Below are 18,015 nucleotides of genomic sequence, written 5' to 3' on the forward strand. Positions count from 1 at the left end.
CCAGGATTGGGAGAGATATCCCCAGCAGCTAGTAGCAGCAGGATAGAGGGTTAGCAGATGGCTAGGAGATTTATGAGGATGACTCTTATTTTTGTTAGCGACATGAGGGGGTTTGAGGCTAAGCAAGAAGGTAAAGAGTGCATGAGAGCTGTGCATAGGCGAGGACAGGAGAGAGGGGCTAATGTGTATAGAGTGCCCCAGAGGTGGGCACTTGAAAGAAGTTCTGAAACTGAGAGCAAGAATGAGAACAGAGGTGACAGCATTAGCGATAGCTTTGAAGTGCAAAGTATTTAGGCAGAGTTTGTGGCCTACCTGTCTCCTACCATGTCGAACTGCCATGGTCAAACTGTCTCATACTTTCTACAGCATACTTCCTACAGCATTATATTCGCGTGGCAGCCACCCGCGTGGCATGCATGCTTGTACTGATATTATAGTGAAAGTCTAAGGTATGACTTAAATCCATTCCAAAAAAAACGCGGTCTATGTTCTTAGTTGATTTTTTTTTTTTTTTTTTTTTCTCTCTTTTCTTCGTTCTTTCCCCCCACAGCGATGTTGACAGACGGAAAAATCGCAGCATGTTTTGTTTTCATGCGAGTCTCTCACGAATATAGTACATGCAACAGTGCAGTGTCCAACACATTTCCCTAAACACAGAAGTGATGTCTGTTACATGCAATGTGTGTTGCGTCCGAAGATCTCGGGTGCGACTAGCTATCATCCATGTAAATATGGCCTTAAATCAGCATTGTTCTGTCACTGGTTACCGGAGAACCACGGATGGACAAGACGTCTCACGTTGTTGACCAGCTTATACATCTCGTAAATGGATGCAGGGCGCAATCCCTTAAACTCCTGCTCAGGAGGCATTCTATATTTTAGCTGGTTCTGCAGGTCATGTGCATCTTGATAACCTTGTGAAGCTGTAGGGAGGGATTTGACATTATGTCCCACAATTTTATTTATAACTCATCCATTGCAAAATGCATCTATTAACAAAGTACATTAGTATTCATCCAATACTGCGGCCTTGGAGAACACAAGTAGGCACAGGCTTACTCTCCTTTACGGAGTCCCTAGTGACCTCGAGCGTTGCTGAGGTTGCTTAGTTGGGGGATACAACAACCGTGCAAAAAATAATTCAGATGATGGAAAAAATGAGCGCTCGCTAGTCTAGTAATTTAACCTTATCTTTAAATTGTCTTCCAGGGACCAGAACAAATACAAAGACGCTGCCAATCTGTTAAATGATGCACTAGCTATTCGGGAGAAGACCTTAGGAAAAGATCACCCAGCGGTCAGTAATGTGTTTTGATGACTTGTGTATTTGTATCCTCCCATCCCATTCTTTCTCATTTCTATTTAACGTGGTAACATGAAACATTAAACTCAACAGGAAAGGTTACTAATGATCTGACTGATTCCTGGGAGCGGCAGGTAGGGTACTACAGAAGTCTACATACACTCCTCCAATCACCTCTAATGAGCACTGCACACACAGTTCCTCCGTTAAAGCCTTGGCTTGATATTTTGCATATGTGCAAAACTTGGCGAATTCTTTTTTGCAGAAGTTTCTGTGACTCTCCTATTCCGAATGCGGTTTGCAGACATCTACGTCCTTGCTGCCGAAACGGCCATGTTCAGATGAATAGAACGGGTTTTCAGTTGCAGCAATTTCTGCAACATATCCAAGTTTAATTTTGGATGATTTCATTTGATTAAACCCTCCACTGGCTCCCCTGACATGTTTGTTTAGTAAATACTATCATTCCCTGTAGAAGACCAGTAAGGGACTAACATTTCTTAGTGGCCTATGTTGTGCTGCTGCTTTGCTATTCCTTTTAGAAATATAGAAATTGACAACTAGGTGCTACCATTTCTCTCGTGATAGGGTTAGGCTTTGCAGGGACACACCCTATCAGAAAAGCAATGGTACCATCAAGTTTCTACATTTCCAGGAGGAATAACAGAGGGAAGCAGTGCATCACAGTTCTAAAAAAAAAAGTTGGTTGAGAATTGTTAGTTCATGGGAAATGCAAGTGTTTACTAAAAGGGATGTCAGAGCAGACAAATGCTCTTAAAATAACACTAATTGGTGTTGGCATAAATCTGTCCTGCGGGCATCACGTATTGTTGATTCATAGAATAAATTTGTTTCCGTGGTTCGTAGTAATGCCAGCTTTTTTGCTGATGCCCAATAAAGGCCGTTTATAATGGGTAAGAGAAATATATGCAGCCACTGCTACACCCACTTTGTAATGGTAGATGTATTACTTAATCTCTTCTTTTTCCTTTTTGTAGTATATATCCACACTGAGGTTTATGCACCCAAATTGACTTGCCTGTTCAAATCCGCCCCCCATGATTTTTGGCCATTCAGTGCTCCTCCGTCCTGTGATAAATATGTGACAGATGCGCTTCTCTTCTGCCTTTTAATGTGAACTTCTTCCTTTATCGCATCTTGTCTGAAGTGATTTTCTTCAGTTGTCTGTGCTTGACTTGGAGAATCTTTGTACTTTGATGTGATTGTGCTGAAATTTCTGCCTGTGGATATTAAAACGTATTGCAATTTGCAGGTTGCAGCCACCCTTAATAACCTCGCTGTGCTCTATGGAAAACGGGGAAAGTACAAGGAAGCTGAACCATTATGTAAGAGGGCCTTGGAGATCCGGGAAAAGGTAAGTGACAAAATGATATACATATAGATAGGAAAGGAATGACGAAAGATTACTCATGGATGCTGTGAATGGCTTCCTAAAGGGTATCTTATGCATTTGGAAGTAATGGTTCAAGCATGTTGAAATTCAATGTGCCCGGTTCTTCCCCGGACATGTACCTTCAAGAGTTTGGTAGAAGGCCGATGTAAGCATCGGAAGTCCATGAGTTTAACTGACTTTTATTTTGTGTACATGACTTGATTTATAGCTTTTATTATAATACTGTTTCAGATGAGCAGCATGACTGCTGCTGAATGCCTCTGATTGTTCACAGTTGGGCCTTATGATACTTATTTGCATTTGGGAGCAGAAGCCGGGTTTTTGTTTTTTTTTGGCCACAAATTTTGCCAACTAGTTAAAGGAATCCTTTATTACCAGGGTTTTTTAAAGGGGTATTTGTAGCTCAGCTAATCATGGGAAAGCTCATGTGATCGTGCACTGAGCTCTGTCCTTGGCTACAGCAGACAGCAATGCCCTGTATACAGGCTGCAGCAGCCTGCAAACATTGTCACTGGGAAGACTCAGAGAAGCGGCATTGGATACAGCTGGGAAAGAAGAATATAAGCTGCTTTATTCTGTTTTTATATGGGCAGCCAGTTTTAACAAATCTAGAATAAGTTGGAAAACCCCTTTCAACTGTAATTCAATTATACAGGAAGCTATTCTGGTGCAGGGAGTGTTCATTTTTATAAATGGATTGCATTCCATTCTCCGCTTCTATATGGCATCGGGGACAGGCTGCTGTCTGTGTTGCCGGCTGCACATTTATATGCCGTAGGAAAGTATCCTGCTGGCTCCTAGGCCTCGGTATTATGTTAAATCTTGCAGCTCTACATCCCCTGCTGGTGATGAGTGTCTAGAAAACAGCAAGACACGGTCTGTCTTCGTAGATGGGAGCAGATTGCAGCCGGTCCCTGCTGCTATTTAAAGGGGTTGTACCAAGATGGACTTTATTACCCATCCGTAGGATAGCTGATAAAACGCTGTTTCAATGCTGAGATTCGCACCGATCCTTGGAACGCATGTCTTTCGTTCCCCCTCCGTGCTGTAGGATCAGTGCACTTCCCATAATGAGGAGGAGATTGAATGGTATGATGGTTGCACCGGTGCGGTGGCGCTCCATTTATTTTCAATGGGACTGCCGGAGATAGTCGAATACAAGCGCTTGGCTATTTTCGGATGCCCCTTTGAAACGAATGGAGTTGTGGTCATCACATTCAATTTGATGTCACCACAGGTAGAAGTATCCCCACAGTGATTGAAAAGACCGACACAGGCCCCTATTCTCGGGAGTATTAGTGGTGAGATGTCAAGCTGTCAAACATAACACATGTCCTATGGATAGGTGATAAATGTCTTTGTACAACCCCTTGATCAGTAGATCCTGCTATGTGTTGTACTGAGTACAACATGACTCGCCATGACTCGGTCTCCATGTGCATGCTCTAATTATCTTGGAAGGACTAGGATGCAGATCTTGACGTCCTCCAGACTCTGGAGGAGCTTCGTAAAGTAGCTTATCCTGACTGACTGCTTGTTTTAGGTGCTGGGTAAAGATCACCCAGATGTAGCAAAGCAACTGAACAACCTGGCCTTGTTGTGTCAGAACCAAGGCAAATATGAGGAGGTGGAGTATTACTACCAGAGAGCACTGGAGATCTATCAGACCAAACTGGGACCAGATGATCCAAATGTGGCAAAAACTAAGAACAATCTGGTAAGTTTAAGACGAAGCTGGCTTGTTTGCTGTGTTCTCCAGCCCGGATTGAGCGCTGAAACTCTTATTCCATGTTCCAGGCTTCTTGTTACCTGAAACAAGGCAAGTTTAAGCAGGCCGAGACTTTATACAAGGAGATTCTGACACGAGCACATGAAAGGGAGTTTGGATCCGTGGATGGTAAGGACTGTTCATAAAGTGTGTGCTCGATAATTAAAGGCAGTGCTGTAGGTGTCGGGGTGGGTTACCTCCTCCTGGGACGTGGTGTGCCTTCAGGATCAGACCCAGTTTAGCTGTTTTAGAACACGTTCATTCGTTTGACTAAAGCTTTTTTTATAGGTAATGGGCTATAACGTGTTCTTGTGGCATTTTATTTTAACCAACTTAGTCCTTTTTTTTCTAATCCTATTCATCCACCTTTTTCTGCCTTTTCTCAAGCATATAGTTTGTAAAAATAGTAATTAAAAAAAAAATTTTTTATACCTTCTAGTCAACTTGGGGTTCAGAAATAGTGTTACGATAAGTCATCTTAAACTAAAAAACCATTCAGACAGCCATATTTGTGGTCTGTGTGCTGTCCATGTATTTCATGGATTTCATACTGCCCAATTCTAGCTGATTAGGTGCTACATACAGGCGTTTATTTCCACAAACCGATTGGTCCATGCAAAACAAAATTGCAGCATGTGGACGAGACTCTGACATGCAATGTCCATTGCCCTGGAGGTCAGACGGCACATGTCTGTAAACAGTCTGTCAGTAGCGTTTAAGAATCTTGGGCGCAACTCGCATACGGCTGTGTGAATCTGGCCTAATTTTGATATATTCCATGCCTGATATTTTAAATTTTGGCTGGAGCTAAAGCTACACAAATGAGGAGGGGAGGAAGGGGTAGTGTTTTTGTGACTGTTTCTCCCCATTATAGGTGAGAGCTGCTTTTTTTTTTTTTTTTTTTTTTTTTTTTAGGCTTCATTCAGACTGTTTGAAATGCTGAATATGGTCTCCATTCCAGAGTTTCTTCTGGATCACCAAAAATGGCATTCAAATAGAACCCTGAACAGAGCTATAACCTGTCATTAGTAAAACGGAGACTAGAGATGGAAGCCTTGGTCTCCATTTCAGCAGGCTTTAATCCATTTTCATCATTTTAACTGGACCGAACAGTGTACTTGGCATTGAACTAGTCAAGATGACTGACTAGCCGCAGTTGGGATATCGGCATCGGTATTCATGAGTTATTAGAAAACTGTTTAAAAAAAGATTTTCTGTTCTTAATGCACCTTGTGGACTACTTATGCTCTCTAGTCATTACTACTTTTCATTTGATTTGTAGATGAGAATAAACCAATCTGGATGCACGCTGAAGAAAGAGAAAAATTCAAAGTAAGTTTCCCCTAAAATCATTCTACCTATATCTGAGCTCCGCAATTAATGGCTCTGACTCTTACAAAACGGCTCCCCAGCTTATACGATTTGCACCAGGGATGTTATGGCAATACTAGGAAGTGGTACTGTAGTAAGGTTGGGCCATCGACACAAAAATATCGACAGTTGATAGATTGTTTAGCGATAGTCGATACTATCGATTATTGTAAAATATCGGTGGAAAACTATCGATATTTCGATATATGAACTTTTTTAAATGCTGTATAAAAACATAACAGGCCTAGGGTTAATAAAGCAACAATCAACAACAAAAAATGTAAACTTTAAACTGTTGAATTTATTATTAACTTTTAACTATTAATAACACCATGAAAATATATTAAAGACTGGGAGTGCAGAAAAATGATTGGAGGTAAACACACTGAAACAAGGTCCTGCCGGCTACAAGGAAGCCAGAAGCTGGCCGCTGGACCTGATGGGATGTGAGCATGATCTCTGTGTGTTTGTGGGGCTGCGTGCCCTGCATTTTTTCAAGTTGCCGCTGAGGGACCAACGGTCTCCATGGCAACTTGTAAACAATGCAGGGCCTGGTAATGCGAACGCAGTGACCCGAACGCAATTGTAACTGCGTTAGATGGGTCTCCTATCTTTTCTATGGACACTGCATTCGCGTTAGACGCTGAACGCATGACATGTCGCGTCTGCTTTTCTGGATGCGACCTTCATGTGTTCAGCACAGCCCTCCATCTGCATGTGGAAATGCTTTCATTTAGAAGGCATTGCACAGAGCCATGGCGTTGGACGCAAGCGTTCAGAGCCTCGTCTAACGCGATGAACAGACGCATGTGGAGAAGGGGCCGAAGACCCCACTTTTTCTGAGAGTCGTTTTGCCTGGAGCAAACCTTATTGGTGACAGAGTCACCTCACACTTTCCAAAAGTTTCTAGAACTTGTTTATAAGTTCATTAGTGCCTCGAGCAAAACTACATCCTGTACAACACAGAGGAAAGGGCAGAATGTAAAGAAAGAAAGTATGGTCACCGGACCGCAAGACACGTTCCTTCTTTACAAAAATCAATATTATATCGCCTTAAACTATCGATGTTACCGATATATCGGACATAACAATATCCATGAAAAGTATCGCCAAAGCATTAGCAGTACATCGATATTTCGATATATTGGATTTGAATGTCCCAACCTTATACTGTGGTCAAACATATCAATGGCCATTAACACCAAGGTAAAAGCTATATCATTGGATCATATGTTTGATGAGCTCTGCTGTCCTTTTATTATTCAGTCTGGTATTGGATCTACAGCAGGTTGAGAACTGCATTAACCCATTCCCGCTGCAGGGCGTAAGTTTACGTCCTGGGAGCGGGGTACTTCCCGCAACAGGGCGTAAACTTACGTCCTGGAGATAGCGCGGGATCACATATGATCCAGCGCTATCCCGCAGCGGGAGCCGGCTGTCACTCACAGCCGGCGTCTCGCTGCAACAGCGGGGGGGCATCAGAGATGCGCCCGCCACTGTTAACCCCTTCCCTGCCGCGATCTAAGTAGATCGCGGCAGGGAAAGAGTTCACAGCGGGAGCGCGGCTCCCTCTGTGTCTCCGGCCGGAACTCGCGATGTCATCGCGAGAGCCCGGCCTGTCACCATGGCAACAGGACGCCAGACACTGGCGTCCTGTATTGCCTATGCCTGAGATCGCTGTATGAGCGATAAGGCATGGGAGAGCAGTAGCTCTGCCATGCCTTATGACAGCGATCATCAGGGCAGTGGTTAAAGTCCCTCAGAGGGACACAAATAGTGTAAAAAAAACAAAGATTTAAAAAACGAATTAAAAAAAATGTAAAAAAAAGAGTAAAAAAACCATTTTTTATGCTTTTTCTCAGATTAGCATAAAAAAAGGTAAAAAAAAAACAAAAACGCACATATTTGGTATTGTCGCGTCCGTAACGATGCGTACAATAAGTTGCACATGCTTTTGACTGTGCACGGAAAAAAAACGCTAAAAAAAAAGCTAAAAAACTGAGGCAAAATGCTCATTTTTAGCATTTTGCCTCACTAAAAACGCAATAAAAGTGATCAAAAAAGCCGTATGTACGCCAAAATGGTACCAATAAAATCTACAGCTCGTCTCGCAAAAAATAAGCCCTCACAGAGCTCTGTACATCAAAAAATAAAAAAGTTACGGGACTTTGAATGCAGCAATTTAGAATAGAAAAAAGATTTCCAAAAAATAGGGTTTTTATTGCAGAAAAGTGGGAAAACCTAAAAAAAATGTTAGAATTTTGGTATCGTTGTAACCGTACCGGTCTGCAGAAAAAATGGAAAGTCTCATTTATGCTGCATGATTAACGGTGTAAAAAAAAAAAAAAAAAATCTATGGCAGAATTGATGCGTTTTCTCTCTCTGCTATCATTAAAAAAAAAAATAAAATTTTACAATATAGTCTATGTACCCAAAATTGGCATCGATAAAAACTACAGTTCGCCACGCAAAAAACAAGCCCTCATACGGCCGCGTCGACGGAAAAATAAAAAAGTTATGGCTTTTGATAAACGGAGAAGAAAATCCGCCAAAAATTGTTGCGTCCTTAAGCCCAAAATAGGCCGTGTCATGAAGGGGTTAAAAAGCGAATTGTGGTCCATCGTGCTAAGTGCCTTTCATATCATACATTTATGTATGCTCTGTAAAATCGATGCTTAGGGAGGAAGCTCATTTTATTTTTAGTGCTATTAATACATGTTCTTTGCAGTTGAAGGGGCCAGCATTAAAGGGGTTGTCCCACGAAAGCAAGTGGGGTTCAGCACTTCTGTATGGCCATATTAATGCACTTTGTAATATACATCGTGCATTAAATATTGGCCATACAGAAGTTATACACTTACCCCTCCGGTGTTGGCGTCCCCGGAGCGGCCCCATTCAACAGAAGAGAAGACTGCGCAAGCGCATCTAATCGAGGGAGAAGAAGGCTTCGGTCGGCGCCATGGAGACGGGGACATCAACACCGGAGGGGGTAAGTGTATAACTTCTGTATGGCCAATATTTAATGCACGATGTATATTACAAAGTGCATTAATATGGCCATACAGAAGTGCTTAACCCCACTTGCTTTCGTGGGACAACCCCTTTAAGTTATACTCTAATCACAGGACAAGAACAACTTTCTGATTGGTGGGGGTTTTATTGCCAGGTCCTGCACTGATCTCCAGACCGGGGGTCCTGAAGGGTCTTTGCATGCGTGCAGTGACGGTTGATCATGCAAACTTTTATATAGGACTACCAGAGATACCTGAGCACTTAAACCCCGCTATCTTCAGCGGTCTCATTGACATGAATAAAGCGGCAGTGCACATTGACAACTGCTCCATTCATTCAGGGACCTTTTGAGATTGTTGGGGTTACCAGCTGTCGGACCTCCATTGATTAGGAAGTTATTTTCTTTTCTATGGCTGGAGGATAACTTTTAACCCTGACACAACGCTTTTTCAGGAACATTTCTGAGTAAGCGTCCATTTAGACGAGCCGCTGTCTTGTTTGAATGAGCGGATGTTGTCAGTTAGCTAATTTGCTGGGGCAGCCTGTTTATACAGGCAGATGCATCGTTGGCTTGTTCAAACGAGAAATCGTTAAATCTTTCACATTCGCTGTAGAAGTGAATGAGAACGACTGAACGAGGGCTATTTAAGCTGAACGATAAGTGAACATGCCAGCGATGATTTTAATGCCTGCATAAAAAAAATGATAGATGAAAAGCTGTTGGTTGTCCGGTCATTGGCTGCATTTAGACTGCACAATTACTGCTCACTTTTGCTCAATTGAATATCGTTCTGTGTAAAAGGGCCTATTTATTTATTTATTTATTTATTTATTTATTTATTTATTTATTTATTTATTTATTTATTTATTTATTTATTTATTTATTTATTTATTTATTTATTTATTTATTTATTTTTTTGTTGTTGGTTGCACTGAAAGTCACTCACTCCCGCCAATCTCATATGTTTTCCATTTGGACACTACTTAAAATTTCCCCTCTCTATATGCCTCCTGGTAGTGTGCTTGTAAAAAGAACGAAAGAGCTGGGAATGTTGCAACATAAAACTTATGGGATTGTTCCACTTCTAGCTGTTTAGCTCTAGGAAGCAGACAGCTGCATACATTGCATATTGGGCTGAGTTCGTACTGCAGACAGCCCTATTCTCTTCAATAGGACTCCCATCTGCAGTACCAACCTAAGCCACTATGCAATGTATAGCGCTGTCTGCTTCCTGCAGCAAAACATTTATAAATGTAGTTTATAATTTTAATCTGTTTGTGTCTCTAGGGGAAACAAAAAGATGGGACGTTTGGGGAATACGGAGGCTGGTACAAAGCATGCAAAGTTGACAGGTAAGTTTTATACCTGCTGTTATTGATGTCACGTTTAGCGGAAAGCAGGTTTCATCACCAACATAGAAAGGGGTTCTTTACTGTTAGAGCAGTTAGACTGTGGAACTCTCTGCCTGAGGACGTAGTGATGGCAAAATCCTTAGAGGAGTTTAAAAGGGGACTTGATGTCTTTCTGGAGAGGAAGGATATTATAGGCTATAAATCTAAGGTTATTTGTTAATCAGGCTATACAGGCAGGTAGGAACTATTAGGGGTTGATCCAGGGAACAGTCTGATTGCCATTAGGGAGTCGGGAAGGAATTTTTTCCCCAAAAGGGCTATTGGCTTCTGCTCTTGGGGTTTTTTGCCTTCCTCTGGATCAACAAAACAAGAGGCTAGACAGGCTGGACCAGATGGATATTGTCTTCATTCAGCCTTACGAACTATGTTACTATGTAAAGTTGGAAAGCTATATGCACACAAAGCAAAGGTCCAACCCAATAGGGCCTAAGTAATTATAAAGACATGTTTCCCCTCAGTCCACAGCAGGAGAAACCACACTGGAAAATTATAACGCTGCTACATTTAAATCATATTGCTGATTGCTGTGGAACCTGCATTCTAAAAATCTATCGCATAAGAAATGAGACAACCGCTTTAAAGTAGTTGTACCGCTATTGCAAGTTATTTCCTATCCACGGGATAGGTGATAATTTGCTGATCGGCGTGCCAATTCCAAGAACGTAACTGCCATGTCCCGCTCTCCTGTCACTGCAAGCTTCGCTTTGCCCCCCACAGTGACATCATTGTGATTAGAGCGCCAGCCAAGCATGCGCAGTCAGCACTTCATTCATATTTATTGGGGCTCTCGGAAATCGCAGAGTGCAATCTACTAAACATTTTTATTCAGCACATAAGCCATGTAACATGTATGTTCAGCCCAACAGTGACCACAACACTGAAAAATCTTGGAGCACTTTATAGACGTCAGGGCAAGTTCGAAGCAGCTGAAACACTAGAAGAAGCAGCGATGAGGTCACGGAAGCAGGTAAGTAGCAGCTGGTGTTGGCGTATGGTCATTCTGTGACTCCGTCATTTCTGTGACACATGATTAGGCCATGTTCAATTCACACAGTTGAAATTCACATAGCAAAAAATGGTTATTGCAGTGAAAACCATAGCAGAAATCTGCATGTTCAGGTCCACATATGAAAAACTCTAAAAGGAATCTCCTTCAAGGAGTGGCATGCAAGCATTTGATGTTTCTGTGCACAAAAAAACTCAAACCATATAGATTACTGCCTGGATTCCCATTCAAATGACTATTCATAATAATGGTGTCCTCTTATCTGGTAATGGAGCCTTTAGACCTCCCTTAACCCCTTAGTGACGGCTCCATAGCGGTTTTACGTCCTAGCTAAGTGGGCTTTAATCCTAGAGGACGTACAAACATGCATCCTCTCAGGATAAAAGCCCTGTTAGCTGAGGACGTGACTGCTCCATGCTGTCAGTGCCCGCAGGTAGCTGACAGCATGGAGCTGTCATCCTGGGCTGTGAGCAGTCCCCCCCCCCCCCCCCCCCTCCCACCCGGCAATGCGATCGGCGCTATGCAATGGATCGCGCCGATCGCCATAAGGTAAACAAAAAAGTTAGATTCAGCTGCCCTGATGGATCGGATTCATCAGAGCAGCTGAAAGTACCTACCCGGCTTGTCGGAGGTGTCCCGCGGTGAAAGGGTCCTCTGGGACCCGGCGCCGCTGTTCTGCGCATGCACGCCAGACATATGACGTCACGTGCATGCGCAGAAGGCCGAGAGCCCCGGCAAGTTCAAAATCTCCTGGCTCCCGGCTCCTGAAGGTAGCCGGGAACCAGAGGATGTCCCCGGGGACCGGTACAAGCTGCGTAATACACATACGGCTGTGGGAATGAGCCCTTAGGCTCCAGAGCATTGATGTACCTGCAACCCATGGCTAAAACACTGTGCAAAAATACACCAATGTCATAGCCCAGTATATGCTATTTAATTGGTACATCTGCTTTAATTTATTTAATGAATAAGAAAAGTAGAATCCTTGGTCAGATTACTATGACTTTATGGGCAAACCTTCACATCTTGAAGTGTCCCATGTTCTGTAGGTTACTTTATAAAACACTAGGAACAGGCACATTTTCAAAAATACTAAAATTAAATTTAAAGTGGAAAAGACACATTTTGAATCTTCCCTTTTTTTGCTCTTTTGTGTTGATGTAATATTTATATTCCAGTCTTGTGGTTGTATTTGCATGCATTCATCAGTTTGTTTCCCACATCATTCGTAGAGTGATGGGCCAGGAGTGATTTCCAGCCTTTATAAATGGCGTGAATATCCGACTAGATCTGCATTGGAAAGTTTGAAGATATCCATCTTCTCCTGCATTAGATGGCTCACTTGGTCTACATTCATACTAGATAGTTTCTTTAGCTTCTCCTAACACAATTCTTTAGTGGTTTCTGCAGAATTACATAAATGGTGGTAAAGGAGCTGAGCAGGTATAACGCTCCTTGATATAACTGCAGGGAGGCAAATTTAATTTTTTTGTACTTGCTCCCTGTCAGATCAATTAGTAATGTCTACTCACCTGAAGGGCATCGTGGCAGCGGAAAGTTCTATTAAAATTACTGTGTTAAAATTTAAGGTTCATTTACACGCAAAGATAATCTTTCAAAAGATTGAAAGTTTTAGCAAGCTTTTTGCATAAAGTGTTAATAGCCAGTAATGCCCATTAACACTTTATCATCTTCATTTGCATGTAAAAGGGCCTCCAGGAACTGTTTGCAGAGTGTGACTAATCACATGCCTAGCTGTAGACACAGCTGCATTGTTCTATCAGTATCTCCTTACGCAATACAATGTAATCTCCTGACTCGCATGGACAACATAGCATACGGTCTTTTGAGAGGAGATACTTTCTCTGTGGCTGAAGGATAAATTTTAAGTTCACCTTAAAATCATCGTTCAGACGAAAAGTGCACGATGGCAGCGTTTACATGTAACGATTATTGCTCATTTTCGGTCCTTTGAACGAATTTTAAGCGATAATTGTTACTTGTAAATGGGCCTTAGGTGGTTAGGTTACATAGTTGTTAATGGGTGGAGATGAGCAGATATTTACTTTCAAGAGTTACCAGTAGAATTTCTATTATATGAATGGAAAAAAAATATATATATAATACCTCAGAGTTGATACTAAACCAGTTAGCAAAAGTCTTTGTAATTGTATTCAACCTTTCAAGTGGATATGTAGTGCCAATACCCCCCACCTCTCTATTAGGCCAGAAGCACACTTACAGTATTTTGGCTAGGTTTGCGCACGCAATACGGCAGTGCAACCTGGTCTGACAGCAGGTCTTCTGATATGAACATCCAAGCATCATAGCATCGCTGTAATGTTTGGAATTCGGGTAAGGCTGAGTCACACTTTTTTTTAATATGAACACAAATGTGGAGCCAAAATAGGGCAGTGTGCTCCCAGCCTTAGACCTGCTAACAAAAAAGAGGTGACCAAAACAAGAACCAATTATATTGCCAGCCATTCATTGCAATGGCCAGCATGTAATACTTTATTTGACCTGCAGAGCGTGCTGTAGGGAAAATGTATGGCTGACTGAAGTGATCAGCAGATCACCAGTCTGCCTTCATGGTAAAAAAGGAAGTTTTCCTAATCCTACAACCCTTTTAATGCTACAGAAAATTGACTTTGCTTTGACGGATCCTGGAAAAGAACTGTGACTACTTGTGTAGCCACTTCTCACATTCTCATTAGTTCTGCCTAGAGGACCCCAGTTGTAAGCATTATGCCCGTCACATTGTTTCAGCTGCATGTATCACTCGTGTTCTTGTACATGCTATGTGGAATGTTATAATGAAAATGTCAAGGTATCCATCATGCATGCCCCCTGGGAAGAAAACAAGCTTTCCTTCCCAGGCCTTGACATTATACGTCACTTTTCTGCCTTACTTATTTAAATCTCAGGGGCTTTTCCTTTTACTTGTAACGCAAGGGTCCTGTCTCACAGGGACTAGACAATGTCCACAAGCAGCGAGTCGCTGAAGTGTTAAACGACCCAGAAAGCATCGAGAAAAGGAGGAGCCGAGAGAGCCTGGATGTGGTAAAGTACGAGAGCGGTCCTGACGGAGGGGAGGAAGTGAGTATGAGCGTAGAATGGAACGGGGTAAGTGCAGTACACAGCGTGGGCAAATGATGGCCAATAATATCGATATTCTGACCAGTCATGTGACCTGCATGCTATTATAATCTGTATTGCAATAACCAAATAATATGCAATAAACCTCCTTCCTAAAGCATTGATGTTTCCATAATCTCTCATCTGACCTCTCCTCCTTGTCCTGTGATGCTGATTGACTGTCCTGGTTTCACTCTTAGTGGTTGATACTTTAGGGTAGAAAACTCACATTTGTAGTTTACCACTTATTCTCATTACTTAGATTTAATAACCATTCACAGCTACGGTATGGCATCTCTAAAGGAAAAATGTAATTTCTATAAACTAGCATGGTAAAGCAAAAACGCACTATAACCCCCGTTGTCAAGCAGAGCTCAGCGATCAAATACATTTTTTGCTCTGGGTGAGTCTTTCACAGGGCATAGATTTTAGCCTAGTTTCTGGAATTCTGTTAACTCTGATGGGCCCTGAATGGCCACTCCACTACTGGCCGATAAGATACCATGCAATAAGAAAATAGCAAGCACAGTTTAATGTGCGCTGCAAAGACTCGGTCCTGTAAGGGTACGTTCACACGTAGCAAATTTTAGTGTTGATCCACCCGAAAATCGCAATTTATTTTTATTTTTTTCTTACACTGTGGTGCACATCCGCACCATTTGATATGGATTTTAGCGCTAATCAACAGCAGTTTTCGCCCTCTCTCAGCTAAAGGTGGTGAAGTCTGCTTTTGGATTAATGTCAAAATCCACACCAGCAGTGCGGATTGTCCATGAAAGAAAATTTGCACTAATTCTCCAATCATACCCTAAGGCCCCCTGTCCACAGGCGTTGCGAAGTCCCCCTGCGAATCTCCACCGCAGAAGCCGCCGCCTGGGAGCTGGCAGACTAATGCTGCGAATTGCCGGCCGCGAGCGGAGAATCGCAATGATTCTCTGCTCGTGGACACGGGGCGGCGCTTTCCATAGCAATGCTATGGGAAGCTTCAGAGGGCGTGATTCGCCGGCGAAATCACGTCTGTGGACAGGGGGCCTAAGGCAGTTTTTTGTTATCTTAGGAAGTTCGAATTGCTGACAGTGTACTTATCTAGTTGATGCACCTTGAGAATTAGATGAGTTGGGGGTCAGACCACTTGTAGAAAATAGGATCCCACAGTCCAGGTGGAGAATAGGATGCAGATATAAGGCCACTCAGCATTAGAATGGGTGAGCTGTATAGTGACAGTTGACTGAACATGCTCTGCTATTCCACACTTCCTCTCTGGGGACCCTTGTTTACCGGATGTCAGACCCTCACCAATGTGATTCATCAATTCATACTGTCTCTCCTCTAGAATAGTCTAGCACTTTTCTATAAAATTTTTCTTTCTAGTAGAAACCATATATCAAACCCTTTCTCTGTGCAGGATGATTAGGAAATCTGCATGCTTTTTATCTATAGAGAATTTAACTGTAAACAATCACATAGATCTCACCATACAAGAGGACATCTTTTCATTGACAACCCGTCCTTTAAGGTTCCGCCCTTGTCTGGGGGCTCATTAACAAGTATGCAGCCCTTGTGCTATTGGAATAGAGCATATGTTATACTTTATCTTCCCTGTAGAGGCAGCAGCTCAGGTCCCGCTGCAACTTCCCCTAGTAAAATCGGCTGTATACCATTGGTTCCCTCCAGAAGTCTGATCTGAGGCGATCAGTTGATTACTGCAATAGCTCTCCTATTACAGGGGTTGTCTTTGATGAGACAACCCTTGTAAAAACCTATGTTGCAGCTTTTCCTAGCAGATATAGCAACTTGCATTGTGGCAAGGGTATAGAGAAAAGTCATGTTTCATACCCGCTAGAGCAGATATTAAAGGGGCTTTTAGTACTATGTTGAAATGCATATGCATAGATGGTGATTGGGACAGGATGCATCTCTGCGTACACCTCCTGCTGATTCAGCTTCCTTATGTGGCCTGCATAGGGGGTTTCGCAGCATACATTATGGAGAGCACATCCTGCCATCTTATTCAAGAACTGCTTTAAATTTTTATTGCAAGGCGGAATCAGGATGGGTTGTTGTAAGTATTTGCAACCCATTCTTATTGCTGCGTATGTCGCAACTTCTCAATAAAGCGTACATGCTCTCTTAAAGGGACGGGTTGCTCAGAACTAGGAGTATACTGTAGTGTCATATACACCATCTATCTTGTATTTTCCTTTGCACCAAGACACTCAATCAGCATAAATTCCACTTTTTGCACAATTTCCTGTAATCGACGCCACAACCATGTGCAGCATGGGACTCCGCCTAATATTCTGCTGATTTATAAACTGTGTACTGTACTCTTCCCTTCATTTCTACTGTACTTCGCATGTTCTGTATTAAACGTGTGTTTGTCAAACGTGTGACTACGTTATAAGGAGAATCATAGGTATTTCTAGGTCTGTGTTGCGGCCCCTTCTATATGTCCAAAGTGAACTTAACCTTAATGATCCCCCACCAGTGATGCGTTATTAACTGCTGGGGCCGCACTGACAACTCTTCTGTTAGCTGGGATGAAGGTGATGTGGACTAAAAATCCCAACCATAATTTTGTGACCCTTGTATAACACCCCATCCTGTTTTATCTTTATTTTGACACCTACAACACTTTTTGGTTATATCATATCATTTTGTCTTCTGAGAAAATGTACCACATTCCATATACTTTTGTGTTACAACATTTTCTGCTTGTGATACGTTCTTGCATGACTTTGTTTTATAAGATGCATGATGTATGTTGGCTACTTTCTTCGTGCTAGAGCTCAAGGATAAGTGTAGCTTCATACATGAGTTAGTCTCTTAAACACTGCATTAATAACAGTTTCCTAGAATTAAAGGATTATTCCCATCTTCTGACGCAATGACATATCATGAGTATATGCCATTACTTTGTGATCGGTGGGCATTCGTCTTTTGGGACCCCTACTGATCCTGAGAATGTCTGCGGCACTGGTTTTACACCACAGCAGCTATGCTGGGTTTTATACTTTGCTGTAAAATAGGCATGTTGGGCTTTTACCTTGAGGCCGTAAACCTACTAATAAGCATTTTTACGGCATCACAGAAATAAACCCGGCATGGTGCAGTGGGTGTTCAGTTCTCTTATAGCATGAAACCTGCTCTAGTGGCTGGGATCTAAGAAGCCTCCGATCCCAGCCATTCAACCAGTTATATGTCGTGGTCGATAATGACCAGGGCATCTAAGTGATATCACTTAGATCATGAGGATAGCATGACAGACTAAGGCCTGGTAATGTCATTCCACGTCTGAAGCCTTTTAGATGCCATTCACTACAGTATGTAAGTGTGTTATGTACATGATCAAACAGTCACACGGGCAACTCCCTTCATGACTGATAAATGTCGAAAACAAAATTTTGCATGCCAAGAAGAAGAAAAAAAATTAAAAATCATGTTTTTGCCTTATAAATGTAGCTTTAATTACATGGGGGTTTTCTTTCCATGAAAAACGTTTTGTAACTATGCTAAGTTTTTATAAATAATTTTTTTTTTAAAAACAAGTTGTTTTGCTTCATTCACTTTCCAAAATTAATAGAAAGTGT

The 18,015-nt window shown here is 42.2% G+C and overlaps 1 protein-coding gene across 8 annotated transcripts in view; it reads left to right on the forward strand.

Annotated features, from left to right (window-relative positions):
• KLC1 (kinesin light chain 1) overlaps positions 1-18,015 on the forward strand; it is a 97,463-nt gene that overhangs the window by 50,683 nt on the left and 28,765 nt on the right. For 3 of the 8 annotated variants that reach the window (XM_066608123.1, XM_066608122.1, XM_066608128.1), the window contains exons 6-13: positions 1,210-1,297; positions 2,577-2,678; positions 4,261-4,434; positions 4,515-4,614; positions 5,768-5,817; positions 10,157-10,221; positions 11,140-11,248; positions 14,243-14,413. In XM_066608123.1, coding sequence (XP_066464220.1) covers positions 1,210-1,297; positions 2,577-2,678; positions 4,261-4,434; positions 4,515-4,614; positions 5,768-5,817; positions 10,157-10,221; positions 11,140-11,248; positions 14,243-14,413 — 859 coding nt within the window. The remainder of the gene's footprint in view (positions 1-1,209; positions 1,298-2,576; positions 2,679-4,260; positions 4,435-4,514; positions 4,615-5,767; positions 5,818-10,156; positions 10,222-11,139; positions 11,249-14,242; positions 14,414-18,015) is intronic. The other 5 variants (XM_066608125.1, XM_066608130.1, XM_066608126.1 and 2 more) reach the window with 3 other exon arrangements.

The sequence above is a fragment of the Eleutherodactylus coqui genome, chromosome 6 (genome assembly GCF_035609145.1).
Source record: "Eleutherodactylus coqui strain aEleCoq1 chromosome 6, aEleCoq1.hap1, whole genome shotgun sequence".
NCBI classification, from domain to species: Eukaryota; Metazoa; Chordata; class Amphibia; order Anura; family Eleutherodactylidae; genus Eleutherodactylus; species Eleutherodactylus coqui.